Consider the following 25,698-nt stretch of genomic DNA (forward strand, 5'->3'; position numbering starts at 1 on the left):
AATCCCGAGATCGAAGCCCCGGGGCGCAGCTAGAAACTTAATAAGCGTAATTTGCTACATGACCCCGAAAAAAGTCTTCCAAACAAGGAAGCTTATAAGATTTATTGTACCGTCGTGATTTCATAATAAGTATTATGTAAAATAATTAAGTACATCAACTACGCAATATCGAGGGTGTAATAAGTATATATATAAATATATAATACTTAAAAATTTATATATAATTTCAGGGCTATAAATAATTTCAGGGCCCATGTAACAGGGACCACTATTGTGGCAAAGTCTTTTCAAGTCTCAAGGCGAATGGAATAATAGAGACTTTATAATTACAGCGTACATTACAACCAGTATTTTTTTTCCTCAAGGACTTTTATGTCAAAGAAATTTAAAGGCGAGTCTGACATTTTGATTAGCTGAAAGTCCACAGCGAAAGTTGGAATTTACGAAATTATTCAAAACTGAACAGAGTGAAATTTCTTCTAATAACATGTTTTGTACTCGAAATTTTGAGTATTTAATAAAAAAATATTTAAAAGTAAAAATAATATGTTATATTGTAAAAATCGTTGTTGTTGACATTTCTGTCGAACTTTAAGCGAAGATTCGTACTATACACGCTATAGAATCTAAAACGTGATATAGACTTATTATTTATCTTCCTATTAATATTTGTATAGTTTATTTGTAAAAAACATTGTGAAAATAAAAAGAATGATCGTCGGATAAAATCAAAAGAGTACACAAGTGTTAAAAATATTTATTTCAGATAGAATGGATTCTATGCTTGTACAAACATTTACTTAATAATGAAGGCATTCCAAAATAATAACGCACGCTTAGCCACGCTTATAATTTAAAAAAAAAAAACCATTATAAGATCTGTAGAAAAAGTAAAAAGCTTTTTTTTTTTAAAGCAAGTCATTGTAATCATTGCGTACTTTGTAGTATTGTACCTAATCACCCGAAACCTATTCAACAGAAACAAAACTCTTCGCTGCTTTTCCTCAAGTTTATTTTTGTTAACTTTTTTCCTGTTCTATAACCGTCTCATAATGTTCGCTTATTTCTACCTCTGCTTCTTAATAGGATTTAGTTTCAAAAGGCTTCTGATTCTTGGGAAAGTTGAAATAAGTATGTCTTGGAATAAGTTACCTCATCATGTCGGATTTCAAACAAATTGCTTCGTTATTTTCCATTCGTTATTTTTCCCTTTTTAAGAGCTTCATTGAATCAATGATTCAGTTGAAATTCATTCATTAGCGTGTCGGTTTTATAATCACAGCCACATTTTTTTATTTATAGCTCATTTATTCGGCTGACACCGAGCTTCGCGGCGTCACAGCCGAACGCACGAAGACGTAAGAAATAGACAATGAAACACACTTCTACAGCAATTACATTATCGCACCTCTCGCCACCGCCGGGGATTCATCCTTACATAGTATGGCCTAATGTGAGAGTAGTGCGACTTTGCTGTTACTTCTCACTATCGAATCGATTCGAAGTGACACGCAGCTAACCAATCACAGTGCGACATTGTGACGCAACGACAACCACACCGCAATGTGATTGGTTCGCTGCGTCTCACTTCGAATCGATTCGATGGTGAGCAGTGAAATGCAAACCCGCAATTCATCCTTTGTATGATTTAAAGGAACTTCCTCTCGCGCCTCTGTGGAATGAGATTGTATCGTGGTTTTCCCCAGATACCACAACATGGAGTTCTTGAAAAAGGACGTGAAAATTACGCTTCAGGGCCGGAGCAACGCGCGTGTACCAGAAGGCCTACCACGAAACATACCAATACGTATCACGTTGCTAACGTCTACATGCTGTACGTCCCATATCGTGTACGCATCGTGTAAAAAAGGAGGGAACGTGTGGACGCAATAACGTGCTACGTGTTTTATATTTCACAGTGTAGCTAGTTTTGCAGGTGTGGTGACCACGTCATATAAAACGTCGAATAAAACTGAACGTTGTTTTAATTTTAGAAAAAAAAAATTTTTAGAACATAATTTTAAATAAGTTTTATTTTCCAAAAATATCATTTTTGACACGAGCCTTTATTGTCATCACGTGTGACAAAAAAATGGCCTTGACTAAACTATGTTTACACCCTTCTAAAACAGCATTACTCAGTAAAAGTATTGTATGTATCGCACCTAAAATTTATAACAAAATTCCACAACAAGTTAAAGATCAGAATTTAAATTTATTTAAAAAGCACCTCAGTTGATAAATGTTATTATAATTTGAACGATATATTTAATGATAGATTTAGATAAAAATTTAGTTAATTTAGTTACTTTTATTTATTCGATTTTGTTTTGTGGGACGATAGCACGCTCTCCATTTAAATTTGCATACCCGTGGACGGTGAAACATGTAGGATTAAGTTTTTCTTTTAACACCACATTGTGAAAAAATGTAAACTCATGTTCTTGCAAATAAATAATCTGTCTTTGCCTTTGCCTTCCACCGTTGAGGAGATCTCTTGCTGGGAGCTATTACCAGGTCTTGCTTGTCAATATAACGTATTGCAATAGTCACGCGTAACATTTCACGATCCTGCTATGGATACTTGAGGAATTTCCTCATAGCAATCCTTAGGGATTAGCTTCCAATGTGGAAACTCCTCATTCCAATTCCAATCCATCATTTCAATGAGCTTGGTGGTTAACTAATTAAGCACCAAATCATGCGTAACGTAATAATATATTATCAACCAAACTAAACGTGTGTACAAAATTTCAGCGCAATCGGTTGAAACTTGAGTTGCCAGATTCCACCCGAGACTTACGAGACATCGACATTGGAAGTTAAATTACCAATTAACTTGTTCCAGTTTCCCAGAGCCGTTAAGCATGAACTGAACTGAATCTGTGATTTAATTTATTTTGCATTTTATTAAGTTAACACGTTTGCCTTTGTACAATATTCCCTTTTAATTTTGTTTTTCACTTTTTTGTTTATTACGTGGGTTATGCATACGCTTGCATTGTCTGAACTGTCTATGTACACTGTTTTTTTTTAATTGTAGTGTAGCTCACAACCTTAGAGTTTACTAAAATGTAGTAAAAATACATTTTGTTGTGTGTACTTAAATAAATAAATAAAAGCTTGTAAAAACTTGCAATAACTATGATAAATGCTAAAAGCATATTCTAAATAACTACCCTCTCTAGACTAAAGCCATTGTGAAAAACTTTCAAGCGCAGCGCGCCATCGCTTTGCAGCTTTTTATCATATTCCCTGTCTCGTTCGAATAAAGCTCTTTATTATTTAAATGGCACAACTTTTATAAAAAATATATCTGGGTACGAGGTTTACCCAGTGTTATGAATTCTTGTCAGTTTTAACAAGAATAAATGACCATCACTCACATATCGTGAGGAAACTAGAGTACAGACTAGTAGATTATTTTTGAAATGAAGAACGCAACGCCAAAACACTGTTACTATTACCCAACTGCCCAGGATGTAGTTTTCTGTGTTGCATTCCACATAATGGCCACGACCCTCAGCCGTGAGGAATACGACCACAAGTTAAAGACGAAGTACCTATCTCCAAAACACAGTTACATAAAAAATCATGCGAACTTGTAACTTGTCCTGAATCTCTCTCTCTCTCTCTCTTTAAGCCAATTAAACAGAATGCTTACCACGAGATATACAAACACGAAAAGACATAGACAAAGATTATTTATTTGCAAACGCATGAGTTTACATTTTTTTTACAATACAGTGTTAAAAGTCCTTCGTAGCACGTTACTAACGTACACATACTCTTTCTTTGTCCCACGTCGTGTACGCATCGTGCAAAACAAACGAACGAACGTGTGGATGTTCATAAAATGTAACAAACACTAAGGTTTAAAATGTGATGACAATATAAATATCGTTTTAAGGCTACTCGCCTTAAAGCACTCCGGTGCACCAGTAACCCTATATAGTGCACTTTGAGCGCGCGCTTCTAATGCATTTACCAGAAGAACCTGCTTTTACGAGTAGTATGGTACATATATATGACGATATTTCACGAGTAAAGCGCATGGTACCTTGTACGGATGGACGGTGATTTTGAGTGTTTTTATTCTTGATCTAAATCGTTTTTTGAGTAAGTAGATTACGGAAATATATATTTAAATAAATAAAAATTATAAATAAATATGTATTGACAAATAACACAGATTAAGTTTGCTCCAAAATAAGACGACTTCGAGACTTGTGTTATGGGATACTAACTCAACGATACTAAATTTTATAATATATATATATAAACATCTAAGACCCGGGCCAATCAGAAAAAGATCATTTTCCATCATGACCCGACCGGGGATCGTACCCGGGACCTCTCGGTTCAGAGGCAAGCACTTTACCACAGCGTCACCGAGGTCGTCAAATTTAGATGAAAAGTTTTCATCCACCCTCTTTTCAAGTCGGTAAACAAGTGCAGATCCGCAATACAAAAATAACATAGAAGCACTCCACGCAGAGCTAACACTCAATAGCACACTGAGCGCGCACGATCTAATGCATTTACCAACGCCACCCGCTGTTACACAACCTCTTTTCAAACGACGCGATGTGGATTGGAATGTATCGAATTTTCTAGACTCATATTGAGTGCTGAGTCTAGAAAATTCAATAGAATGCATTTGCACTGCGCTGTCGGATTCGAACAAAATCTTACTAGCTTTAGAGATAATGTAAAAGTAGGTAAGAGGGAGAAAAGGATTACATTCGGTAGTAACATTGAAGATGCATGCAGCGATTGTGTTTCTTAAAGAGATACAATGTATAGGACTAGCTTTTGCCCAAAATCGTATGTGAGTAAAGATCCGTTTCCCGTGGGAATTTCAGGAAATCTCTTCGTTAGTGCTCCTATATACTGTCCTAGGAACCTACACACCAAATTTCAGCTTTCTACGACCAGTAGTTTGAGCTGTGCGTTGTCTGTCTGTATATATATACATTAATAATTAATATTGTGGCTAAAAGAAAAAAAAAAAGAAAAAAATTCTTTGAAGCCACAATATTTCATACAAAGACATACATTCTTTTGCAATTCTTTTCCCCACAACTGCAAAGTACATAATTTTAATGGTTACGATGTTTAAAACCACAAAGTATATAATAGACAACTAGAATAATTTCAGCATAAACCTGGGCTTCCATTAGTGAGATCCCACAAGAGACTGCTCTCGCTGCTTACAAGTCTCCCGGAGCACTTAACCCAGTATTACTGAGAGTACCTTACAATGTACCCAAATGTAAATCATAACTATAAAAAAATAAAGTATCAGACACAAAAATAATCTATATCACTCTATATCCTCCCGTGGATGTCGTACGAGGCGACGGAGTGACACATAGCCTTAGTATCTTATTGGCAACAGTAGCATTCCCAAAGATGGTTGACGTTTGGCAGACGGCCTGTTTTAAAGAATGTTCAAAAATTTTGGGTTAGTTTTTTATGTTGACCCTGAATTTGGAGTCGCATTACCAGAAATCGACGGGAAGATGAAAGAAACTTTTTGTGTTAACAAATAACAAACACACATCATATTCACTTAACTTGCGCATTAATTAACAAGACAAGAAGCAATAAAAGTTCAAGGTTTTAATTCCAGCAGAAATCTGGTGGCCTAAATATGGCTAAGGCCGGGTTAGGGTCGCGGATCCAGGTCATACTCGTAGGATGTAGGTCGCATTCAATATTCATATTGATTGGTTCCGCCTGTGGGACTATGAGCGGCTGAGTCAAGTAGGACAGGGTATTCCATTTACTCATTCAAAGATTTTCGTTATGAATCCCAATAGAATGAATGAAACCAACACTATACTTCACTGAGGCTTCATTCACTATAATATAATCTGGATACTTCATCCAATCTATACAACACTATTCACCATATTACTTGGAAATGTAATATTACAATTACGGATATCAATCATAACAATCAATCCATAAAAACTAACGACATATAAAATGAAAAACGGTAAGTAAAAAGACTGCTGCTGGATACGCGTCCAACGCGAAACGTTACGGGACATATAACGAGAAACGGGACGGAACGCGTAGAGAGAAACGGGAGATGGAACTGAAAATGGGAGACAATATGAAAAATCGTAATGAAAAATGTAATATTATTGCACGATGGAAAAATAGCTAAAAATTTTGATTCCTTTTTTGTAAGAAGCTCGGACGGAGCCGCGGCCGAAGCTAATAACATGATCACATGAAATCTGGGTAACACATTTAACATCGATCGAAGTAACCGGACGCCACCGGCGGTCGTCGATGTCCAGACCAGGCTAAAGCGATTACGGCATCCATTACGGTAACTTGCTTAGGGCGCGATGCGATTTTAATCGGATTTCTGGACAAATCGATTACAAAGTCAAAGCATTCAATCAGACCTTCACAGGCACTTTCACATCAAATTATATTACACTAGCGGCCCGTCCCGGCTTCGCTTGGATAATAATATCATCACGTCGGGGTCACCAGTGTGGAGGATTCCGGAGTGGAAAATAAATAACATAGGATGTTAATACTTCACATATATTATTTTCAATTTTTCATACTTTTAACAATCACAACTCGGTTGCCTAGACTCCATAAGGGCGGCCAACGTCTGCATTGACCGACCGTGTATGTAAGACTGCCTGCAAAAGTAGAAGAAAAATTTCCTCAGGAATTACTCTATCCATTGGTGAAAACCGCATGAAAATCCGTGCAATAGTTTTTGTATTTATTGCGAACATAGAGACAGATGCGGTAAAGGACTTTGTTTTATAATATATAAAATAATAAAAAATCGACAAAGAATGGCAAGAGAACACAAAGGATAGGAATGCGTGGAGGAAGTTAGGGGAGGCTTTTGCCCAGCAGTGGAACTCTCAAAAAGCTACAAACTACTTGCATTTCCGAACGACCACCGCTGAGAAGAAATGCCGTAAAAAACGAATTTAAACAGTGGTGTTATCACATCTTGAGCATTGTCTTAGTGCGCATTGCCTTCCGCCTCTCTCTCGTTCTCTCTCTCTTATCGTCGCGAGTTTTTGGTTTCATTATCGGCTTTAACGCTCCGAAGTCCAGGGTGTAAATATTGATCTCGCCCTGTTTTTTGGGTTCCCTATAGTCCTACAGACAAGGAACCATTATAGTGTCGCCATGTCCGCCTTTCCGTCTGTCTAGCTCAAAAAGTATTAGTATTAGAATGATGTAATTTGGTATGGGTATACACATTAATCACGCCGACAAAGTGATCAGATCAGATTTTTATCAAGATTTTTCTTGAAAAAAAAAAAGACAAATTCTTAGGAGCCCCCTAAACGTACAGTGGGAAATTTATGGCCAACTTTCGTTAGAGTCAAGTATGTCCGATGTACCAAAAGAATTCAAACGTTACGGCATTAGTACACGTATGTAATGAAATTAGAAGGAAAGCCATCACACCTAAGTAGGCTGTAGGCTTTACAACTTTCAAACATTTCACTTCGAACGGTTGTCAAATCATTGTCATTGTCGTAAATCGAACCAAATTCGAATACATCAGTTAACACAACATATTCGGTGTCAATATCAACTTTGACGTTGGCAAAATCATCGTTTTGGCGAACGATGGAGCCATGAAATTAAAAAAAAAAAACTTGCTTACGGACGTGAATAGCTGAAAAGTTGACAGTAAATAGAACATTATAACTCCTATAATTATATTCCTCGCATGGCTATTCCGCCCCAGTCGCTCGGCCGCCCCCGCAAGCCAGGATATCCACCAGACATATCATTGTTCATTTCTAAATAAAATCTAAATGGAACGGTCCATTGCTAACGTATATGTTCTAACAACCTACTAGTATATTAATCTTTGGAACTGCTCCATTTAAATGGAGCAGTTCGGTAAAAAATTTGATTCACTACTTTACAATAGCCAAGCGAAACAATTACGACTCGAAACATAAACATACGACTCGAAAAGAAAAAGAACTTTACAATTTACTAACTTCGCCCCCGTGGGAATTTGGGATAAAGGTGCTAATGTCTGTTATTCCAACGACCTCGGCGGCGCAGTGGTAAAGTGCTTGCCTCTGAACCGAGAGGTCCCGGGTTCGATCCCCGGTCGGGTCATGATGGAAAATGATATTTTTCTGATTGGCCCGGGTCTTGGATGTTTATATTATAAAATATAGTATCGTTGAGTTAGTATCCCACAACACAAGTCTAAAACTCACTTTGAGTCCGAAAATTTAAATTTTTCGTGAAAGAGTGACACACATACAGAGGTACATACACGCATCCTCACAAATTTATACTGATAGTAGGATAGGGTTTTAATTTTCTTATCAACTAAGTTAGGCTTCTGTAGTGGAACCATGTTGGTACCATGAAATAAGGACGACATGCCAACTGGTTCCAAAATCCCAGTAGTATACAGCTTTTGAGAAATACTATATCATTTAAATTTGTATGTGAAAAAGTAGGGATTTTCTTTGCTACAGTTATTATGTACAAAACGATTAAATTCCATCCATCCTTATAAATGCCATTAGTGAAAGAATATCTCAAATCCTAATACTTCTCGAAGCTCTCAAACAATTATTCAAGAAATTCACAACAAAACAATAGAATTACAGATCAATCGTGTAACAACAAAACAATAAACAAACTTTGATTGTATCCAATCCCCAGAACGTAACAAGTAGCGAGCAATCGGATACGAACTCGACACAGCCCAATCAAAAAGTTTCCGAGTTGATATTATCTTTGATAACAATTGTGGGGTTTTTATAAAAACATTAATGTCAAAGCATCACGTCTCCAGTGTTTTAGTACTTCTTTCGCCCTGGACGTAATATCTACGGGGTGCGCCGTAATCTGTAATTTTTGAGCGGCCACGCGTATATTATTTCAAAGAGTTTAATTTTAATAAGTGACTCTTATAAGAGGACAGAGAAGAAAACAGAGCAAACTATCCTTGAGTTTTTTGTATCTGATTCAGAAATTATACGTTCACAGACACTTTTTCACGTCTAAAATGTTTTGTTCCTCTGGGGCCAAAACAGGATAACAAATCGTAACAATCCAATGATACTGGTTCCTGATATATATCACTATATCGAACCAGGCGAAAATATTAAAAGCCGACTACCTCATTAAATATAATTGATCTATATCAATCACACTCTATCTACTCAACCAATCTTATTGAAATTTTGCGTACATGTAGCTTGAAGTATGGAGAAGGACCTTAATTAATAAAAGCAGGAAAATTCACGAGGTCAATACTATTGACTCAATAGCTAGTACCTATTAGTATAAATCCGGCCTTATGTTTGGGCGGAGTCGTACGTGACCGAGCTGTGAGTGGCTGATATTGCCAAGGGTCTTATTGCCTATTGTTATTAAATAGATCTATGTTATATTATTAAATTATTAAATTATTAAAAAAATACTCCATACGAAATTATAAATGTTTGTTTGTTTGTTTCTTTGTCAGTATTTCACGTCAAAACCGCGGAGCAACGGGTCGAGGTGTTTTTTGGTGTGGAGATAGTTGGAGTTGCAGAGTGTCATAGGTTTTTTTCCGCGGGCTACATCTCGTACTAAACATATATAAGGAAATATGCAAGAACGTCAAGACAAAATTGCGTTTTAAATTTAATATAAGAACGTAAGAAACATTTGGGACGTCTGTCTATAAATAAGCTAATAACGTATGATCTCCTCAACTTTCTGAGATTAACAGCATCGTGCTTTTTGAGATTAATTCCATTTTTTTTTTTTGGCAAATGATTACATCTGTTACAGTATCTGTTACAAAATTAAATTTTAAACGCAACGGATTTGAGAATGATATAAAAAATGGGACACTGCTATAGATAGAGAGACTTCAAACAAAAGCTTCTAAAAACAAAGCCACATGGAGCAGCCCTAACAATCAAACGGTGCGAAGTGATTCCCTAATGTAGGTACAGTCGTCTACTTATCACGTTTCCCTGTAAGCACCTCTATTACAACGGCTATAGCGGTGAATAGCTAGCAGTTATTATAGTAGTAGAGGGTCCTTCCTTCATTACTCCTATACCCTTAATGGCATTAACTCTCATTTCATAAGAATATTACCGAACCTATCAAGTGCGGCGTGTGGTCCCGCCCCAAAATAGGACCATACTAAATCATCCCATGGATGTCGTATTAGGCGACATGCGGTAAGCATGTGTCCCTTACCAGCTGACAGGTAGCAATAGCATCCCAAAGATTTTGACAGCCTTTTGTAAAACCATATACTTAAGGAAAGAAAAAAAAATTTTTTGTTATATTTAATTATTTAACATTAGTAAAACAAATTGATGTTAAGAGTTCGAAGAGGGTTCTGGCCGCGCTGTCATTTAAATTTTTCAAATTTTAACAAAGACAAGAATTAAGTTTTACTATCTGATTTTTATCATTAATCATTAATGTGTACTGTGGTAATGTCAATTTTATGCTTTTTTCAGTCTCATTTGAACGTGTTCCCGCTTACGTCCTAACTTTTAAGCCTCAGAGCCCAAGGTCCGCTCCCAGACTAAAAAACAGAGAAAATTAACCATAATCTATAAAATTTCTGCAGGCGGCTGCCTGCACCAACATTTATCAGGCTTAGTGAAGTCACAGCGGTGCAATTATTACTGAAATGAAACTTCTTTTACTTCTGTAATCGGATCTATCTCTCGCGTAAATGACACGTCTGTGAAAGCGTCGGAGAAAATTTTAGACGTAACATTTTCTCCTATTTTCTAGACGACACATTTTGCAGAAGAGACGTCTTCTGCAAAATGTGTCCTCTAGATACACGACAGGGACAGTGATTAAGAATAAAATTTAAAATTTACATTTGCAAAGAAAAGTTATTTTTTTAAGTTAGCACCATTGGTTATATAGAAAACAAATCATGATATCATATTTTTTTATACTTTACTAGCAGCCCGTCCCAGCTTCGCTCGGGTAAAACCGTAATAAATAATACACCTAAACCCATAAACTAGTTTTAGAGATACAAGCAATAATAATTACAAAAAAAAAACAACTCAGCTTATTTCAACGCCTGCCGCAAAAATCCCACCAAATTGAAATTTACTACGCGTCATCTTTTTGCGGAGAGAATTCCATCAGGCGCGCGTAATAAATGAGATTAATGTAGATGAAACTATACGTATATTTATCACTTTTTAAAAGTATTTACATTCCGTATTTGCATCTAGCTCTCACAGCCATGATTGCGATATCTATCAATGTTTCAGACGTTCATTGGAACCGATCTTTCATAAAGTGATTTACAATGAAATTAGATTATGGTCGTAGAACGTTTTCATGGTTATCTATCAATTTGTATAGGTGCACAGTACAGATGGAAACAGTTTAAGTGATATTTTTTGTGTTGTAGTCACGCTGTTAAAAGGAGGTTAAAAGTTAAATTAAAAATGTAAAAAATCCTCTCTTAAAAAGCAAAAAATTATATTAATTTACACTTTCAACTTGTAATTCCTAGTTTCATGTTGATATCAGGATATTTGTTTCCAAATTATAGAAATAATATCATGGACATAACACCAATCTCAAAAACCAAATCCAATAACACTTCAACTTTTTATCATAAAACAAAAATATTCGTTGGTTTGAAATGCAATGCAGTTTCATTTCCGAACAAAATTGAAAAGCTCTTTCATAAAGGCTTTATAAAGCGAGCGAATATCAAAAGTGAATATGGCTCTTTATTATTTATCATATAACAGATAACAAATTGGTCCATTTTGAGATTTTCAATTGCCTTCTCACTCCAAAAAGTTAAATCTCTGTGTAAAAAATTGGATCGAAAAAAAATTACTTACCTTGACGATGTTATTCTTTAGGTGATGTTGATGAACACCAAGTACACTTGGTATGGAAGGAAGTTGCTTACTACGTGTCACTTGCACAATATTTATTATAGAGTAGGCCGTAAGCGTCGATGGAATAAAAAATTGTAATTCTAACATTTTATCCATACTAATATTATAGAAGCGAGAGTCTGTCTATCTTTCCCGTTTTCAGAGTTTTTGATGAAATTTAATATGCATATAGTTAAAGACCCCAGTTCAAACATAGGGCTACTTTTTTCAAAAATCCACCCCCAAAACACTATAAGCAACTAAGAAGCAACTATAACGATAAATTATAGTTGAGTAATAAGTAGAACATCTGCCTCTCTCTCTCTGTCACATCTGAGGATTTTCCCGGTTTCTTGGGCAGCCATTGAGCGTCGGAGCCCAGGGACCGCCGTCCTACTTTTTTCGTGTACACTTCGCACGGTCATCGGCATCAATCAGACCAGATAATATCTGATATATATCGCTCTATTTGAGTCGGGAAACAAACCGTTTCAAGAAATTTCTAGAAGCACTCACATTCTCTTCGACGGTCTTCTTGATCTTGGCGGTGGTCTCGCTGACCTTGGCGCCAGCCTTGTTCACCGCCGAGTACAGGAAGCTGCCCAGCGACTTGGCTCCGGCCACCGCCTTCGTGGTCACTGACGGGGGAAAGGTATTCATCAACAGCGACGTCCGATAGTTTTGGTTACGGCTGCGGAGTTCCTCCGCAGCCGTAACCAAAACTATCGGATAAACGTTCTAAAATCCTATGCGTAACCGTAAAGCCTATTTCTTTTTTTTTTACAGAGGGACAGAACAATAGGAAAAAACAAATCGATTTTAAACGATTAAATACAGGATTAACCAATCACATTGCGCTGTGGTTGTCGTCGCGTCACAATAGCGCACTGTGATTGGTTGCTGCATCTCAGTGCGATACGACTCGATATAGTGAGAATTGCAATGCAAACCCACACTTCACACTCTGAAGACTTTTCATGACGAATGCGGCTATGTTTTCCAACAAATATCACAAATTGTTCTGACCCGTAATTTCATTTAAAAAAAAAACTAAATCAAACTTAAATAAAGCAAAAGAAGGATGGCAAACAAAAGCATACTAACACTCTTGCATGTCGGGTACCTCGATAGAATCGACTGTGAAAAACTTTTTGTTGGCATCTGGAAATTATGAAAAGGAAAACCAAATAAAAACATTAGCAACTACAAAATAATGAGATAAATGAGATAGTGAAATGTGTTCGAAACACATAAAATTTAGGCATAACAAATAAAAATTGTAGAAAAAAATGGTTGCCTGTAAAGTCGGTTTTACGGGCGAAGATTTTACGTGACAACGTCTTTTTACGCGCGCGGCAGACCGATCATAGTTGAGTGGGAGAGAGACGCAAGGCATTCGGCGGGCCTCTCTCTCGTTCGGTGACTCATCGTAACGTTACCGGGCGTTACACTTTTTCATAAGTGACTCCCAGCCGCAACCTAATTTAAGACGTTGTCACGTCAAAAAATAACCTATTAAAATGTGATGTATGTATGAAATAATGGATAAGATACACGTGAAGTATTGTTTGATTGTGAAAAATACTGGACAGATTTATAGGTTTCAGTGAGAACTACAACTTAACTTAAACTTATAAAGGGACGAAACAGTGTGAGAAAATCGAACAGTTATTTGCAAATAAAATCTTTTTTCTAAATAAAAATCTATGAACATCAGGATCAGGCAGCATATTTTTTTTTTTATGTATTATATATGTTACTGTAAAAGCACGAACTACCGTAAATCCTAAGATATTCCAGTAAAACCTAAGATAAAAGTCAAAATTTTGCGATTCGAACTTTTACCACCATTCACTTGGTAAATCTTAAGATTTACATCAAAGGCACGGTAAATGTTGAGAAAAAAAATTTACTTTTGTTATTTTTTACTGTTTAAGAAGTATTTTAAAGGTTATACCTTACCTTTAAAATATATTACCTTTAAAAGTTAAAAACATTTATAAATAAAAATACTTACCAAATGAAAATAATTTAAAATAGGTAAGGATTTGACTAATTACTTAGTTAATTAATTACTCTCATAATTATGATACCTACATAAAAATATGTAAGGTTTTGACTGAAAAATAAATGATTAATAAGAATTAATCATTGTTTTATTCCCAAAACCAACATTTACCAGCCGTCAGTAGCAAAATCTAGCATATACTAAATTCCAATGGCAAAAACCCGAAAAAATCAATCAATTATTTAAAAATCCTTACATTTACAAACCGGTAAATGCCGGTAAATCCTATGATTTTCCGAAAAAACCTAAGATTTACCTGTATACGGACTTTTACAGTAACAGATACATTTAAAAACAAACAAAGAGCCAAGTGCTTCATACGGACCATCCATTTAGTCTTTACCTGAAGACCTCACACGGCTCTTCACACGGTATATATATATATATATATATCAAGCAAGTCAAGATTTCTTTTCTCTTTTCAACAACGCAACGGAACATAAGAGGGAAGAATTTTCGAAGAGTTACTGAAGGTTTCCTTACCATTGCCAACGCCGGCCGGCTGCTCCTCAGTGGGGGTGCCTCCAGTAGACGCTGGTCTGCTGTCTGCCCCGCCGGTCGCACTGAACACAACAATGTATACATCTATATCTATACTATTATTATAAAGAGGTAAGAGTTTGAGTTTGTATGTTTGTGGCGAGTAATCATCGAAACTACCGAATCGATTTCAAAACTTCTTTCGCCATTAGAAAGGTACGTTTTATCCAATATTGCTCTATAGCAAACTATATTTTATATCAAAGTCCCACGGGAGTGAAGCCCCGGGCAACATCTAGTCATTCATATAAGTCATTCATGGGCGGTCCACGAAAGAATTGTTAAAAAACAAATTAAGTATCTTTTTCTTAGGTTGGTCTTAATGGCGAATCAGATCTGTGAAGACCAATAAAACGTAACAGATACAACACTAACTATGGTGTTGTTCAGATCCTTCAGCGTGTTGGTGGACAGCGCGGCCGCAGCGACCCAAACGCTTTGAGAACCAACCTCTTACGTAGAGTGTATGGATTTTGGTGGAACGTTTTAAATTCAGTCAACATGGAAAATTATAATACTTTCTAATAAAAAGATCATTTTTAATTTTTCCCCGAGAAGTTAAATAAATTGAAAAAACGTGATGGTGGCGCTAGTGTGCGGGTTCATAGCGCCTTAATTTATTATTATCTGTGGTAGTTTTTAGTTTAAGAACGTAAAACGGTAAATATATCGTCAAGATAAATTGAGTAGGTGTATTGAAAACACATGTGACTTGTCTTTATTCCGATAATAATTAAATAAAAAATGAGCAAATAAATTTAAAACAGTATTGGTGTGTGACTCATACCACCACGTGAACGGTGCAGCCAAAACAAACCTATCGGTCAAGGCCATTGAAACTCCATCGAATGAGTAATAAACCCTTATCGGAAATGAAATCCCGGCAATTGCGTCTTAAATATGAAACGAAAATCCCGACAAATTCGCGTTAACACTAATATTAGATTTTTGTAACTAGCTACGGGCCATGACTGTGGGAAATCCTGTGGGAATTTAGGAAGAAATAGAAAAAAAAGTGAATGTATGTTTGTTACTCTTTACTCACTTACTGGACCGATTGTTATCAAATTTGGTACACGGGTTGAATATAACCTGGAATAAAACATAGGGTACCTTTTTATCGCGAAATTTCCACGGGTGCGAAACCCCGGGGCGTTATGTAATTGATATATAAATTCGTTTTAAATACATTAATCTCTAACAGTTTTAAACTAAATCCAACACTAACCCATTAATCTTAGAGTAGATATTTACACCTGTCCCATTATGGCTGGCCACAGGCTATGGCCAGCTATTGGTTGGACTGCCAGAGCGGGGATTGAATAACAATTTGCTTGTGTAAATGCATCTTAAAAATTGCCCTTCTAGCATTTATAAGGACCAACACAACACTCTTTAAATTCGTTTGTAAAAGTGCTTTGTTATTATTTTAATGCAATGTAATATCAACTCGAAGAACATTGGGTTAAAGTTGGTTATTCAAGTGAATACAGAGATGCACAACAATGAGAAAAAAATAAATGGGGTTTGAGCAGAATAAATGAGTTTACATACTCCTGTGCTTGATAGATAATTAAAGCAACTGAATGAAGATTTATGCATAGCTTGAAAGTCGGTCAAAAATACAAAAAAAAAACTCACAACAAATGATTTGACCAAGTTTCATGTATGGATATAATAAGAAAAAATCGATTTGTCGGAATAAATAGTAAACAAATTTTATAACTTCAATAAATGTGCTTACTTACATTTATATAGCACAATATGAAATACATAATATTATATAAAAAAATTATCATGCAAATGTTATTATTAAAAACTTTTAAAGAGCATGAATATATAATGTGAAAAATGTTGATCGAAAGTAAAGCTGCTTTTATAATAAATAATGAAATATGCAAGACAAAAAAATTTTAATTAAAAAGTAAACTGCGTGTCATGTGATAAGCTGTGGCAGGCATAAATTTACAGTATTCAATATGAGTGAGGACGGTTTAGGCCTGTTCTCTTTTGGGCCTACCTACATTAATTTCATATAATTACTTAAATCATCCCAAATCTTAAGAAAACTGTTTCTCTTAAATAGAAACAACCCTTTCTTTTTAATCTTTTAGTGATAGAGATTCTTTCGTCTTAGATTTTTTTCCTATGAAATAGTTTTTAAAGAGCTTCGAATAATAATTGAAATACGTAAGTATTTCAATTATTTTTTTATACTACTAAGCAGGCAAACAAGCATGCGACTCACTAGATGGCACGTGGTCACCGCAACCTGCGGACACATGCGACACCAGGGGTCTGAGATGCGCGTTGCCGACTAAGTGAATATTTCTTTTGCTAAGAGACTTTGGCTAAGAAAATAAACAATTGGCAACCCAAAGTTAACTAACTTAGAGTTAAAAAAAATTGATCTAAGTTTAAAATGGAAACTCATTTTATCTGCCACCCCGCGTACCTATTATACCTAGAGTTATCATCATCGTCCTTGCCCTCGGGCTTGGGTTCGGTGACCTCGGGCTCTGCTGGGGGCTCAGCGGCTTCTGTTGGGGCCGCCTCGTTTTTCCTCAGTCCAGGAATGGGAATCCCGGATCCAAGCCAACCTGTCATCTGCGACTTTACATTGGTGATCAGGTCCAATTTGCTGCCACCTTTGGTTGGACTGTAACAAAGGAAAGTTAGCTTTAATATAGTAAAAACTAGCAGCTTGTCCTGGCTTCGCTTGAGTTAAGCCATAATCATTTATACACCTAAACCTTCCTCGGGAATCACAATATCTATTAGTGAAAACCACAGAAAAATCCATCTAGTAGTTTCTCGAAATTATCGCCTACAAGTACAACAGGGGATAGCAAATTGAGAAAGAAGTGTTGCTTGATCTCAAGAGAAGGTATTAAAGGTCCTGGCAAAAAGCATTCCCAAGAAGTGTTGCTTGATGTCAAGAAAGGGCCTGGCAGAAGGAGCAAACCCAAGAAGTGCTAGCTGGTTGTCAAGAAAGGGTATTAAAAGGTCTGGCAGAAGGGCCAACACAAGAAGTGTTGGCTGGATATCTAGGTGAAATCATCTTCTTTGCCGAACTGATTTTTCTATATTGCAACTTACATAACTAAATGTAAGAAGTTGTAATGTCCTCTTTAAAAGAGCCTAATGAGGCCAATGTCAATACAATTTATTTTATTTTTATTTTATAAATATACTAGGACAAATCACACACAAATTGCTATGGGTTACTGGTCTGAATTAATACCTTAACTGTTTGCCATTTCAACTCACAAAGAAGAAGTTGCAATGTCTCCATCTATCATATGGACAGTTAAGCAAGCAAGGCATTTAATTCAAAATACTATTGTTTTAAAATGTTACACAATGACTGGAGTCAAACATTGGTATTTTGATTGAGCAGCAAATCACTTCATACAGACCATTTGAGTTGAGGTGTGTCTAATCTTTCAAGATTCTTTTTTTAATTACACACCAGTTTTACTTACTCAATAATTCATAAATCAATTCAGTTCCTTAAATAGTTTAATAAATTTTAATGAAGTAACATCAAAATGTTGCACTAGATTGAAGAGATTGTCACCTTGACCTACCTACAAGAATCAATACTCTCAACAGCCACTGAAAGCTGATAGTGGAAATTTAATCAGTATCATGAATATTTTTTGAAAATACCTAGTAAATAATAATCATTAACACATACAATTTCTAAATAGATAAACGATTAAAGAAGACATATACATATTTTATTAGACAGGCGTGAAAGGACTAAATTATTAGTTTTTCATGAAAATCTGTTCCACACATTGGTCGAACGATGTAAACAAAGAACAGATACCTTTGTTTCTCCCCTTCTGCAGTGGCTGCTTCTGCTGTCGCATCCTTAGTTGGAGTGGGGACTTCCTCATCTTGCGGCTCACCCTTCGCTGCCCCCATCCACGAACTGACCTGATTCGTAAGCCCTGAAAACATTATCACTGACACTAGCTACTAACTACACAATCACAATCACTCAGCGATTTCACAAAGCTGCAACAGTTTCGCACATGACACACGGCGCGGACAGTCTGCGATGCGGCTGCGGAACCGTGATCAGCTGAAAAACTAAATGGAAAACCACGATCGACCAGGAAAATGAAGAATTCACTGCGCATGAAAACTTGCGCTCATGGACTATTTGCTTCCCGTACATTCAGTAGAACAATAGTATATGTGACGTATTTTCGGTGCTAGACAAAAATAGACGGTATATGAAGGTGGTAAAGTACAAATTAACTTTAAATTTCAAAAATAGGATTTGTTGACTTCCTAAAATGTCAGAAGTAACAACCGATTCCTGTCAAGCAGCTGTCAATGCCAAAATTTTATTATACAAATCGAGTCAGAATTAAAATATTTAAAAAAAGTATAAATTCATAAATCGTATTAGTAGGCGCTGTACATATTTTTAGAAATTCGACTAATTAGAGCAATAATGGTTTTAAATGTAATTCCCAGGGTCGCGCGCGGGGCCCATCTGAATCTATGGTATATATTATTCCCATTGAATTATTATTCCTAATGAACTAAATATTTCTTATTCTTTCAAATGATTGCCCAACTGCTACAAGACGATAGTTATATATGTTATGCTCTAACTCTACCAAGATTTGGTAAGGAGCAAGAAGAAAAAATCGAGTTGTATCCATCGATATGATATCCTTCAAAATTGCATCGATGGTCATTTGTCATTTTTGACAGCTTCATTTAGGCATTTGACATCCCTATGAAAAAAAACATGACGTTATTCGATTAGATTCGTGGATTTTTTTGTTTGCATTAAAATTTATACAACATTCTACTTGTTATTTATAACAAATGTAGTGTTTAATGATCCAGGCGATTATTGATTTACATAATAACGAAAAACCTTCCTAGGAAATCTCAAAATAACAGGATGACGGAGACGCGACGATCACTTCACCTTGGAAAATGCATAGAGGATTTGGATAAATTACACAATGTGCCTGATCTTAAGCCTAGACGAGTAACAATGTAAGTATATGCCTGTTATTATATTTATATAGAAACTTTTAAAATATAACGCCTTTAAATTGGTGAAATTGTTCTTGTTTTTCTAGGTTATGTAAAACTGCTCAAAAATTGTTTGAAAATGCAGAGCAGGCCCGAGAAAAGGGCGATGAAGAGTATTCCTACGTATACTACATGAAATACCTTCGTGTTGTCGCGTTTTTGAGCAAGGACAAAGACTACATGAAGGATAAAGTGTATTACACCAGTATGCTCGGTGCAAAGAATCCGAAAAAAGCTTTGGACTATGCGGAGATGCTCAAAATGAGCCTGATTGATAGGTAACTGTTATTTTATGAAGAATGACATCTATATACTTAATATTTTATTATTTTAATATATACATATATTAAATTAATATTTACTTGCAATGTATGTAACTATGCATTTATGTTGATATGTCCCTATGTCTCGGGGGAAATGTTGCAACTCTAGTTTGAAGCAGATATCTTCAACCGATGCAGCTGAAAGTTTGTACACACATTTATGACAATGCATTATTATGATAAACATGACCTGATTTGTAGGGACAAATTCCAATTCCTGGATGCACCTTCAACTCCACAACGGTTTACTGCACTGGCATGATATTTTGTCACACATTAAATGCAATATTTCTGACAACAATAAAAGCTTGTGTTAATGTTGAAATATTTCCAGATATGGACAAGAGCAGAAAATGAAACGTCTCAATGATATAAAGGAGAGTGAATTGTTCAAACAAAAGATAGAAGAGAATCGGAAGAAAGCTATGGAAGTGACACTTTTTAATGAGCCTTCTCAATTGTTGCCAGGTAAGAAGTCATTCATCATCAGACATTTAATCGGATATCAACTAATTTTGTGTCAAAACAAACCACATTAGAATGCAATTTGTTAATTTTGTGAACATGATAAGAGTTACCAAAGTTGCAGTTTGAAACATAACTACTTTTTTTTTCGTGTTATGGTTCCATCGTTTTTTATATATATTATTAACTCTCAATGTCACTTCTTATAATTAAGCACTTAATACACAACAATAAATGGAACAGGTGGTCGGTCATATTTGTAAAAAGGTACCCTTTGTCCAGTTTGTCCAGTGTTGCTAGTTTTTTTTATTATGACTTCTGACTGGATTAAAAAATCTGGATGTCCCGCCAAAATCGGAATGTCTGACCTACCACTGAACATACAGAAATTTGATGTCATATATTAAATGCAGTAAAAATTAAAATCAACATACATTACATAGTTTTTATGAAGTATTTGTTTCAGATAGGAAAAACATGTATTTTATAACACATAAATTTATAGTCTTCACTCTTTATTATTGAAAGACTGCTAGTATATATAGACAATATTATATGATTTCACCCAGGTCCTGACGAGGTGACCATCAGGAGCGAGCAGCTGTACACGGTGCTGAAGAGCGGGAAACTGCGCGTTATTATCTTGGATGCGAGGCCCGCCGCCTCCTACATCGAGTCCCACATCAACCACCCGGCTTGCATCAGTGTTCCTGAGGAGTGCATATCACCTGGGTATGGTTTTCACTGGCATAACAGCAGAGCTACAACGAAGATGACGAGCAATGGTGCATGGCTCATCAAATACATAAAATTTCACGTGCAAATGCCAAGTATGCTGTGTGATATGACTTCACGACGTAATTGGATACTACCATCAACACAGGTTATACTTATCCTATCCCAACTAATATTATAAATGCGAAAGTAAGTTTGTTATCTCTTCACGCACTGTCTACTCAACCGATCTTCTTGAAATTTTTGCATACATGTAGTACGAAGTACGGAGAAGGACATAGTGGGAAATCACGCGGGCGAAGCCGTCGGATTTATAAATTAGGGTAGTTCAAAGATTAATTTCTTTGTTGATATTTGGAAATCACCATACATGGAGCTACATGGCCCGGCTCCGCAGGCAATCGGCGCACGTGCTGGAGCAGAGACTGCCGAGCGCGTCGCTTGCGGCGTGGGCGGAGCGCGCGCGCGCGGCGCTGGTGGTGCTGCTGGACTGGGGCAGCTGCGAGGTCATCCCCGGCAACAAGCTGTATCTGCTCAAGACCATACTGCTCAAGGTACGTAGTACGTGAGAATAGGGATCCCTTTTTTTCGCATAATTTTTTTATCTTAATTTAGCATAACTTGTTAGACGTATATTTTTTTTGACATACTTGTTTTTTGGCATATCTTTTCAATAAGCATAGTTATAGTTTAGGCTAATGTATTTTACCATGCTTTTGATTTGCATAAAGCTATAGTGTAGCAGTAGGTTAGGGTGCGGCGGGGTGGCCCCATAAGCCGCCAATATGCTTTAGAATATTATGCTTAAAAATTGTTATGCTTATGGTAGGTATGCGTAAAAAAGTTGTGACTAAAACATTAGGAATGACTAAAACATGAAAATGTCAGGAATTGTTTGCAGTTTTGTGAGATTGACGAATGCGAGTCAACGTGTTTAGGATGATGATATTGTGTTTCTCTAAGAAATTATTGTAAGTGTCTATTTTTTCTTACTAAATACTTTAAAAGGATACATATTGTGTACCGTTGTATTTAGCTAAATAAATAAATTATGCCAAATTAATATTGTGCCTAATTATTATTATGATGAGTAAAAGTATGCCATGTTCAATTATGACTTAAAATTGTATGCTTAAAAATAGGGAACCACATATATAAATGGTTCGATGAGCATAAGAATTTTATAGGAATAAAAATTTTATAGGATAGGTACGGGATACCTAAATTGAAAGAAGCGGGACAAAACACGTAGCAGAAATCGTTGCGGGAAACAGGAAATTGATGTAAAGACGAGGAAACATTCTAATTTGAATCATATAAATTTTACCAGTATTATTATTATTATTATTACTTATACCAGTATTATTTTTAAGAAGTTAAATTCACGCGGGCGAAGTCGCTAGCAAAAGCCAGTATTTAATGAAGATAAAACGCGTCAAAGCTTTACAGTCATACTAGTAAACCTTATGACCAAAATGACTGGTTCTGGTTCTTCTGCTAATGACGCTGGACACCAACGCTGTGTAAGAGATCTTAGGGTATCGCGAAGATAAACATTTTTATATAGTTAACTAGCTTTTGCCCGCAGCTTCGCCCGCATGAATTTCGGCCAAATCGTAACAGACACGATTATCATACAAACTTTCACCCCCATTATGGTCATTTGGGGATTGATTTTTGAAAAAAAGAAAGCCTAGCCTTTATTTAAACGGGCGTTTTTATCTACATGCATACCAAATTTCATCAAAATCGGTCCAGCGGTTTAGCCCTGGAAGCGGAACAGACCGACTTTCGCATTTATAAATATTACTTGCTGCGCTCCGGGACTTCGCTCCCGTGGGAATTTCGGGATAAAAAGTGTCGTATGTGTTATTCCAGGTTAAATTCAACCCGTGTACAAAATTGCATAACAATCCGTCCAGTAGATTTTGCGCGAAAAAGTAACAAACATACATACATATATCCTCTCAAACTGACGCATTTTTAATATTAGTAGGTATATGGATTGTGTTTCTTGCAGTGGGACGTGAAAGTTCACTACCAACGCGACCCTCTAGCATTGAAGGGTGGTTACGAAGACTGGTTGCTGCGCTACCCCGCGCTCACCACCAACCCCGCCGTCGTGCCGCCCCGACAGGACGAGTTCCTTAACGATATGCTGGGTGAGTCGTTCTCTCTCTCTCTCTCTCTGTCTCTCTCATCCGCATATTCTTGTTATTTGTAAACTGCATATAATGTTCTGACAGAATATATGCCTCCTCGGCAACAGAACAGAACACGATACCATCATTTTATACTAAAATGGATAAAAAAAATTCACATGCTTTTTAAACTGAATTAGCTCATTGGTCGAAGAAACGGTGAGTGGTGTAATGGTTAAGACGCCCGCCTGTGGATCGAAAGGTCCCAGGTCCGAATCCTACTCGTGCCACATGAGTTTTCAATCTGACTCGTGTTTTCAACGCTCACTTGCTTCCGGTGAAGGAGAACATCGTGAGGAAACCTGCACACTGGTTGATTATTATTATTAACCTGTGTGTGTGTGAAATGGAGATATAATGCCGAGAAAGTTGTGTACGTTTCACTCCACGTAATGACCACGACCCTCAGCCATAAGGAATACGACTATGAAGAAGAGCTCATTGGTTAAGGTGTAGGGTCTGGGTTCGATTCCTGAATATTTTCATCTCATTATTTACATTACGTATATATTACAGTTTATGATGACGATGCGTGGTGTCTAAAGTATGCCGTTGCCAAAAAAGTGTCTCGCGATTTTCTGCCCGACGGACGGGACCATGCGAAAACTAATCTCTTCAGTATGCGATATATAAAGTCTTTATGTATTTTTGTTATTTTATGTAGTATTTTTTTTGGGGTTAGCTCTCATTGGAATATCGCCCTTAAGTACATGGTCAAAACATTAGAGTGCTTATAGTAGTGCAGTAGTGACATTATATTCAAGTAATTTAATTGACATATTTACGAATACCACCATCTAGAAGTAGACGCAACATTGGGTAGTTTATATGAGAGTATTTATTTACTGCAATGAAAAATCACCCGTCCACGAGTCGTGGGTCAGCCATCGCGAAGCTCAACCACTACAGAGAGAATTTAGTCAAATTCTTCACACGAATTCGAGTTCACAGATAGTGTGCATCTGAGTTCACAGATTGTGTTATCCATTCTGCTTGGATTGCCCAATGGATATAACACGTCGGCCCATTACGTCCGTAGGTGACATAGAGTACCCGGAGTGGCAGGACGAGGCGCCGCGCCCCGCGCTCGCGCCCGCCGAGCCCCTCGTGGACCGCGCCAGTAAGGTAACCGACGTTCACTTGTGATGAATTGTGATTTCCATATACTCGTCATTTGTTTCTCACTCCTCATATTTCTCGTCATATGTTTCTCACTCCTTACATATACCCGTCATATGTTTCTCACTCCTCGCATATTCCCGTCATGTTTCTCACTCCTTGCATATCCCCGTCATATGTTTCTCACCTCTTCCATATAACCTATCCCCGTCATATGTTCCTCACTCCTCAGGATGAGACAACTTTTTAAAATGTCGTACATATACATATAGACAATAAAATTTCACCAGAGGTAGACCTTGGGGCAAAGATCGTCTGCAAGGGTACCTCTCTCATTCTTCAACCGCCAAACAGTAGTGCTTGCATTGTTGTGTTCGACATTAAAGGTAATTACGGGGTACTGTGGCAAGACACTAGGCCACAAAGTAGGCAACGCGCGTGCAACACTCCTGGTGTCTATGGACACTAGGTAGGTCCAACTGATAGTAACTGATCACTACGTAGCAAGCCTGTGAGCTGTAGTAACCAATTACCATCAGGTGGGCCGCACGCTTGTTTGCCTGCTACTTTTAATCTGGCATATTTTTTTAAGTCACGTTACTTACGTCCTGCGACTTTCGTCCACCCGTCTCATTGGTCCACAGGTCTAAATAATCTGTTGTCATGTCCACTAGGCGGCCGCAGTACAAATCTACGAAGAGCGAGCGAGAATGCAGTCGATTCTGGAGCAGCAGGAACAACTGGAAGACAACTCTCTGACGCTCGAAATGCAGAGGATCGAAGCCGAACAGGTAACTACGCCCCCCCTCCCTGTAAGCGAAAGGTCCCAGGTTCAAAGTCCACTCGTGACGCACGTAGTTTTTGAAATGGCACAGTTTTATCGCAAATCTTTCACAGGATTGGGAAAAGGTGCGCATCCAGCGAGAGACAGCGGAGAGGGACGAGATCCGGGCGATGTACAAGCTGCGCGAACACGAGATCTCGTCGCAACTCATGCAGCTGGAGAACAAGCAGTACGACATGGTAAGACAAAAGCATATTTTTTCTCATCGTAACTTCTTCGAGTGAACAATTAATTATTAAATTATTATGGTACTGGAAATACGAAAAAAATTTTAGTGTAATTATGTAATACTAGATTGTTTTCTCGGGATTTTCGCATAAAATTGTTGTTATGAATTTTATTTTAACTCTCGCGAACTCTAACAGCGAACTTCGCCGCAGCCTTTTCTTCAAAGACGCCAAAATGTGGGTCTTAT

The 25,698-nt window shown here is 36.9% G+C and overlaps 2 protein-coding genes across 8 annotated transcripts in view; one reads left to right on the plus strand and one right to left on the minus strand.

Moving 5' to 3' along the window:
* Sap47 (Synapse-associated protein 47kD) overlaps positions 1–18,717 on the minus strand; it is a 74,380-nt gene extending 55,663 nt beyond the window's left edge. For 2 of the 7 annotated variants that reach the window (XM_053759895.2, XM_053759890.2), the window contains exons 1-5: positions 18,362–18,717; positions 16,982–17,185; positions 14,470–14,549; positions 13,023–13,079; positions 12,435–12,556 (exon numbers count right to left, since the gene is read on the minus strand). In XM_053759895.2, the coding sequence (XP_053615870.1) occupies positions 12,435–12,556; positions 13,023–13,079; positions 14,470–14,549; positions 16,982–17,185; positions 18,362–18,495 (597 nt within the window). In that variant the 5' untranslated portion in view covers positions 18,496–18,717. The remainder of the gene's footprint in view (positions 1–12,434; positions 12,557–13,022; positions 13,080–14,469; positions 14,550–16,981; positions 17,186–18,361) is intronic. The other 5 variants (XM_053759891.2, XM_053759896.2, XM_053759897.2 and 2 more) reach the window with 5 other exon arrangements.
* A 573-nt stretch (positions 18,718–19,290) lies between these two features.
* The window catches only part of Usp8 (Ubiquitin specific protease 8), a 32,593-nt gene continuing 26,185 nt past the window's right edge, over positions 19,291–25,698 (plus strand). Inside the window, exons 1-9 of the mRNA XM_053759431.1 lie at positions 19,291–19,557; positions 19,644–19,874; positions 20,254–20,387; positions 20,954–21,116; positions 21,517–21,673; positions 23,140–23,281; positions 24,360–24,445; positions 25,114–25,230; positions 25,337–25,462. Of these exons, the coding sequence (XP_053615406.1) occupies positions 19,460–19,557; positions 19,644–19,874; positions 20,254–20,387; positions 20,954–21,116; positions 21,517–21,673; positions 23,140–23,281; positions 24,360–24,445; positions 25,114–25,230; positions 25,337–25,462 (1,254 nt within the window). The 5' untranslated portion in view covers positions 19,291–19,459. The remainder of the gene's footprint in view (positions 19,558–19,643; positions 19,875–20,253; positions 20,388–20,953; positions 21,117–21,516; positions 21,674–23,139; positions 23,282–24,359; positions 24,446–25,113; positions 25,231–25,336; positions 25,463–25,698) is intronic.

Source organism: Plodia interpunctella, chromosome 19 (genome assembly GCF_027563975.2).
Source record: "Plodia interpunctella isolate USDA-ARS_2022_Savannah chromosome 19, ilPloInte3.2, whole genome shotgun sequence".
Lineage (NCBI taxonomy): Eukaryota > Metazoa > Arthropoda > Insecta > Lepidoptera > Pyralidae > Plodia > Plodia interpunctella.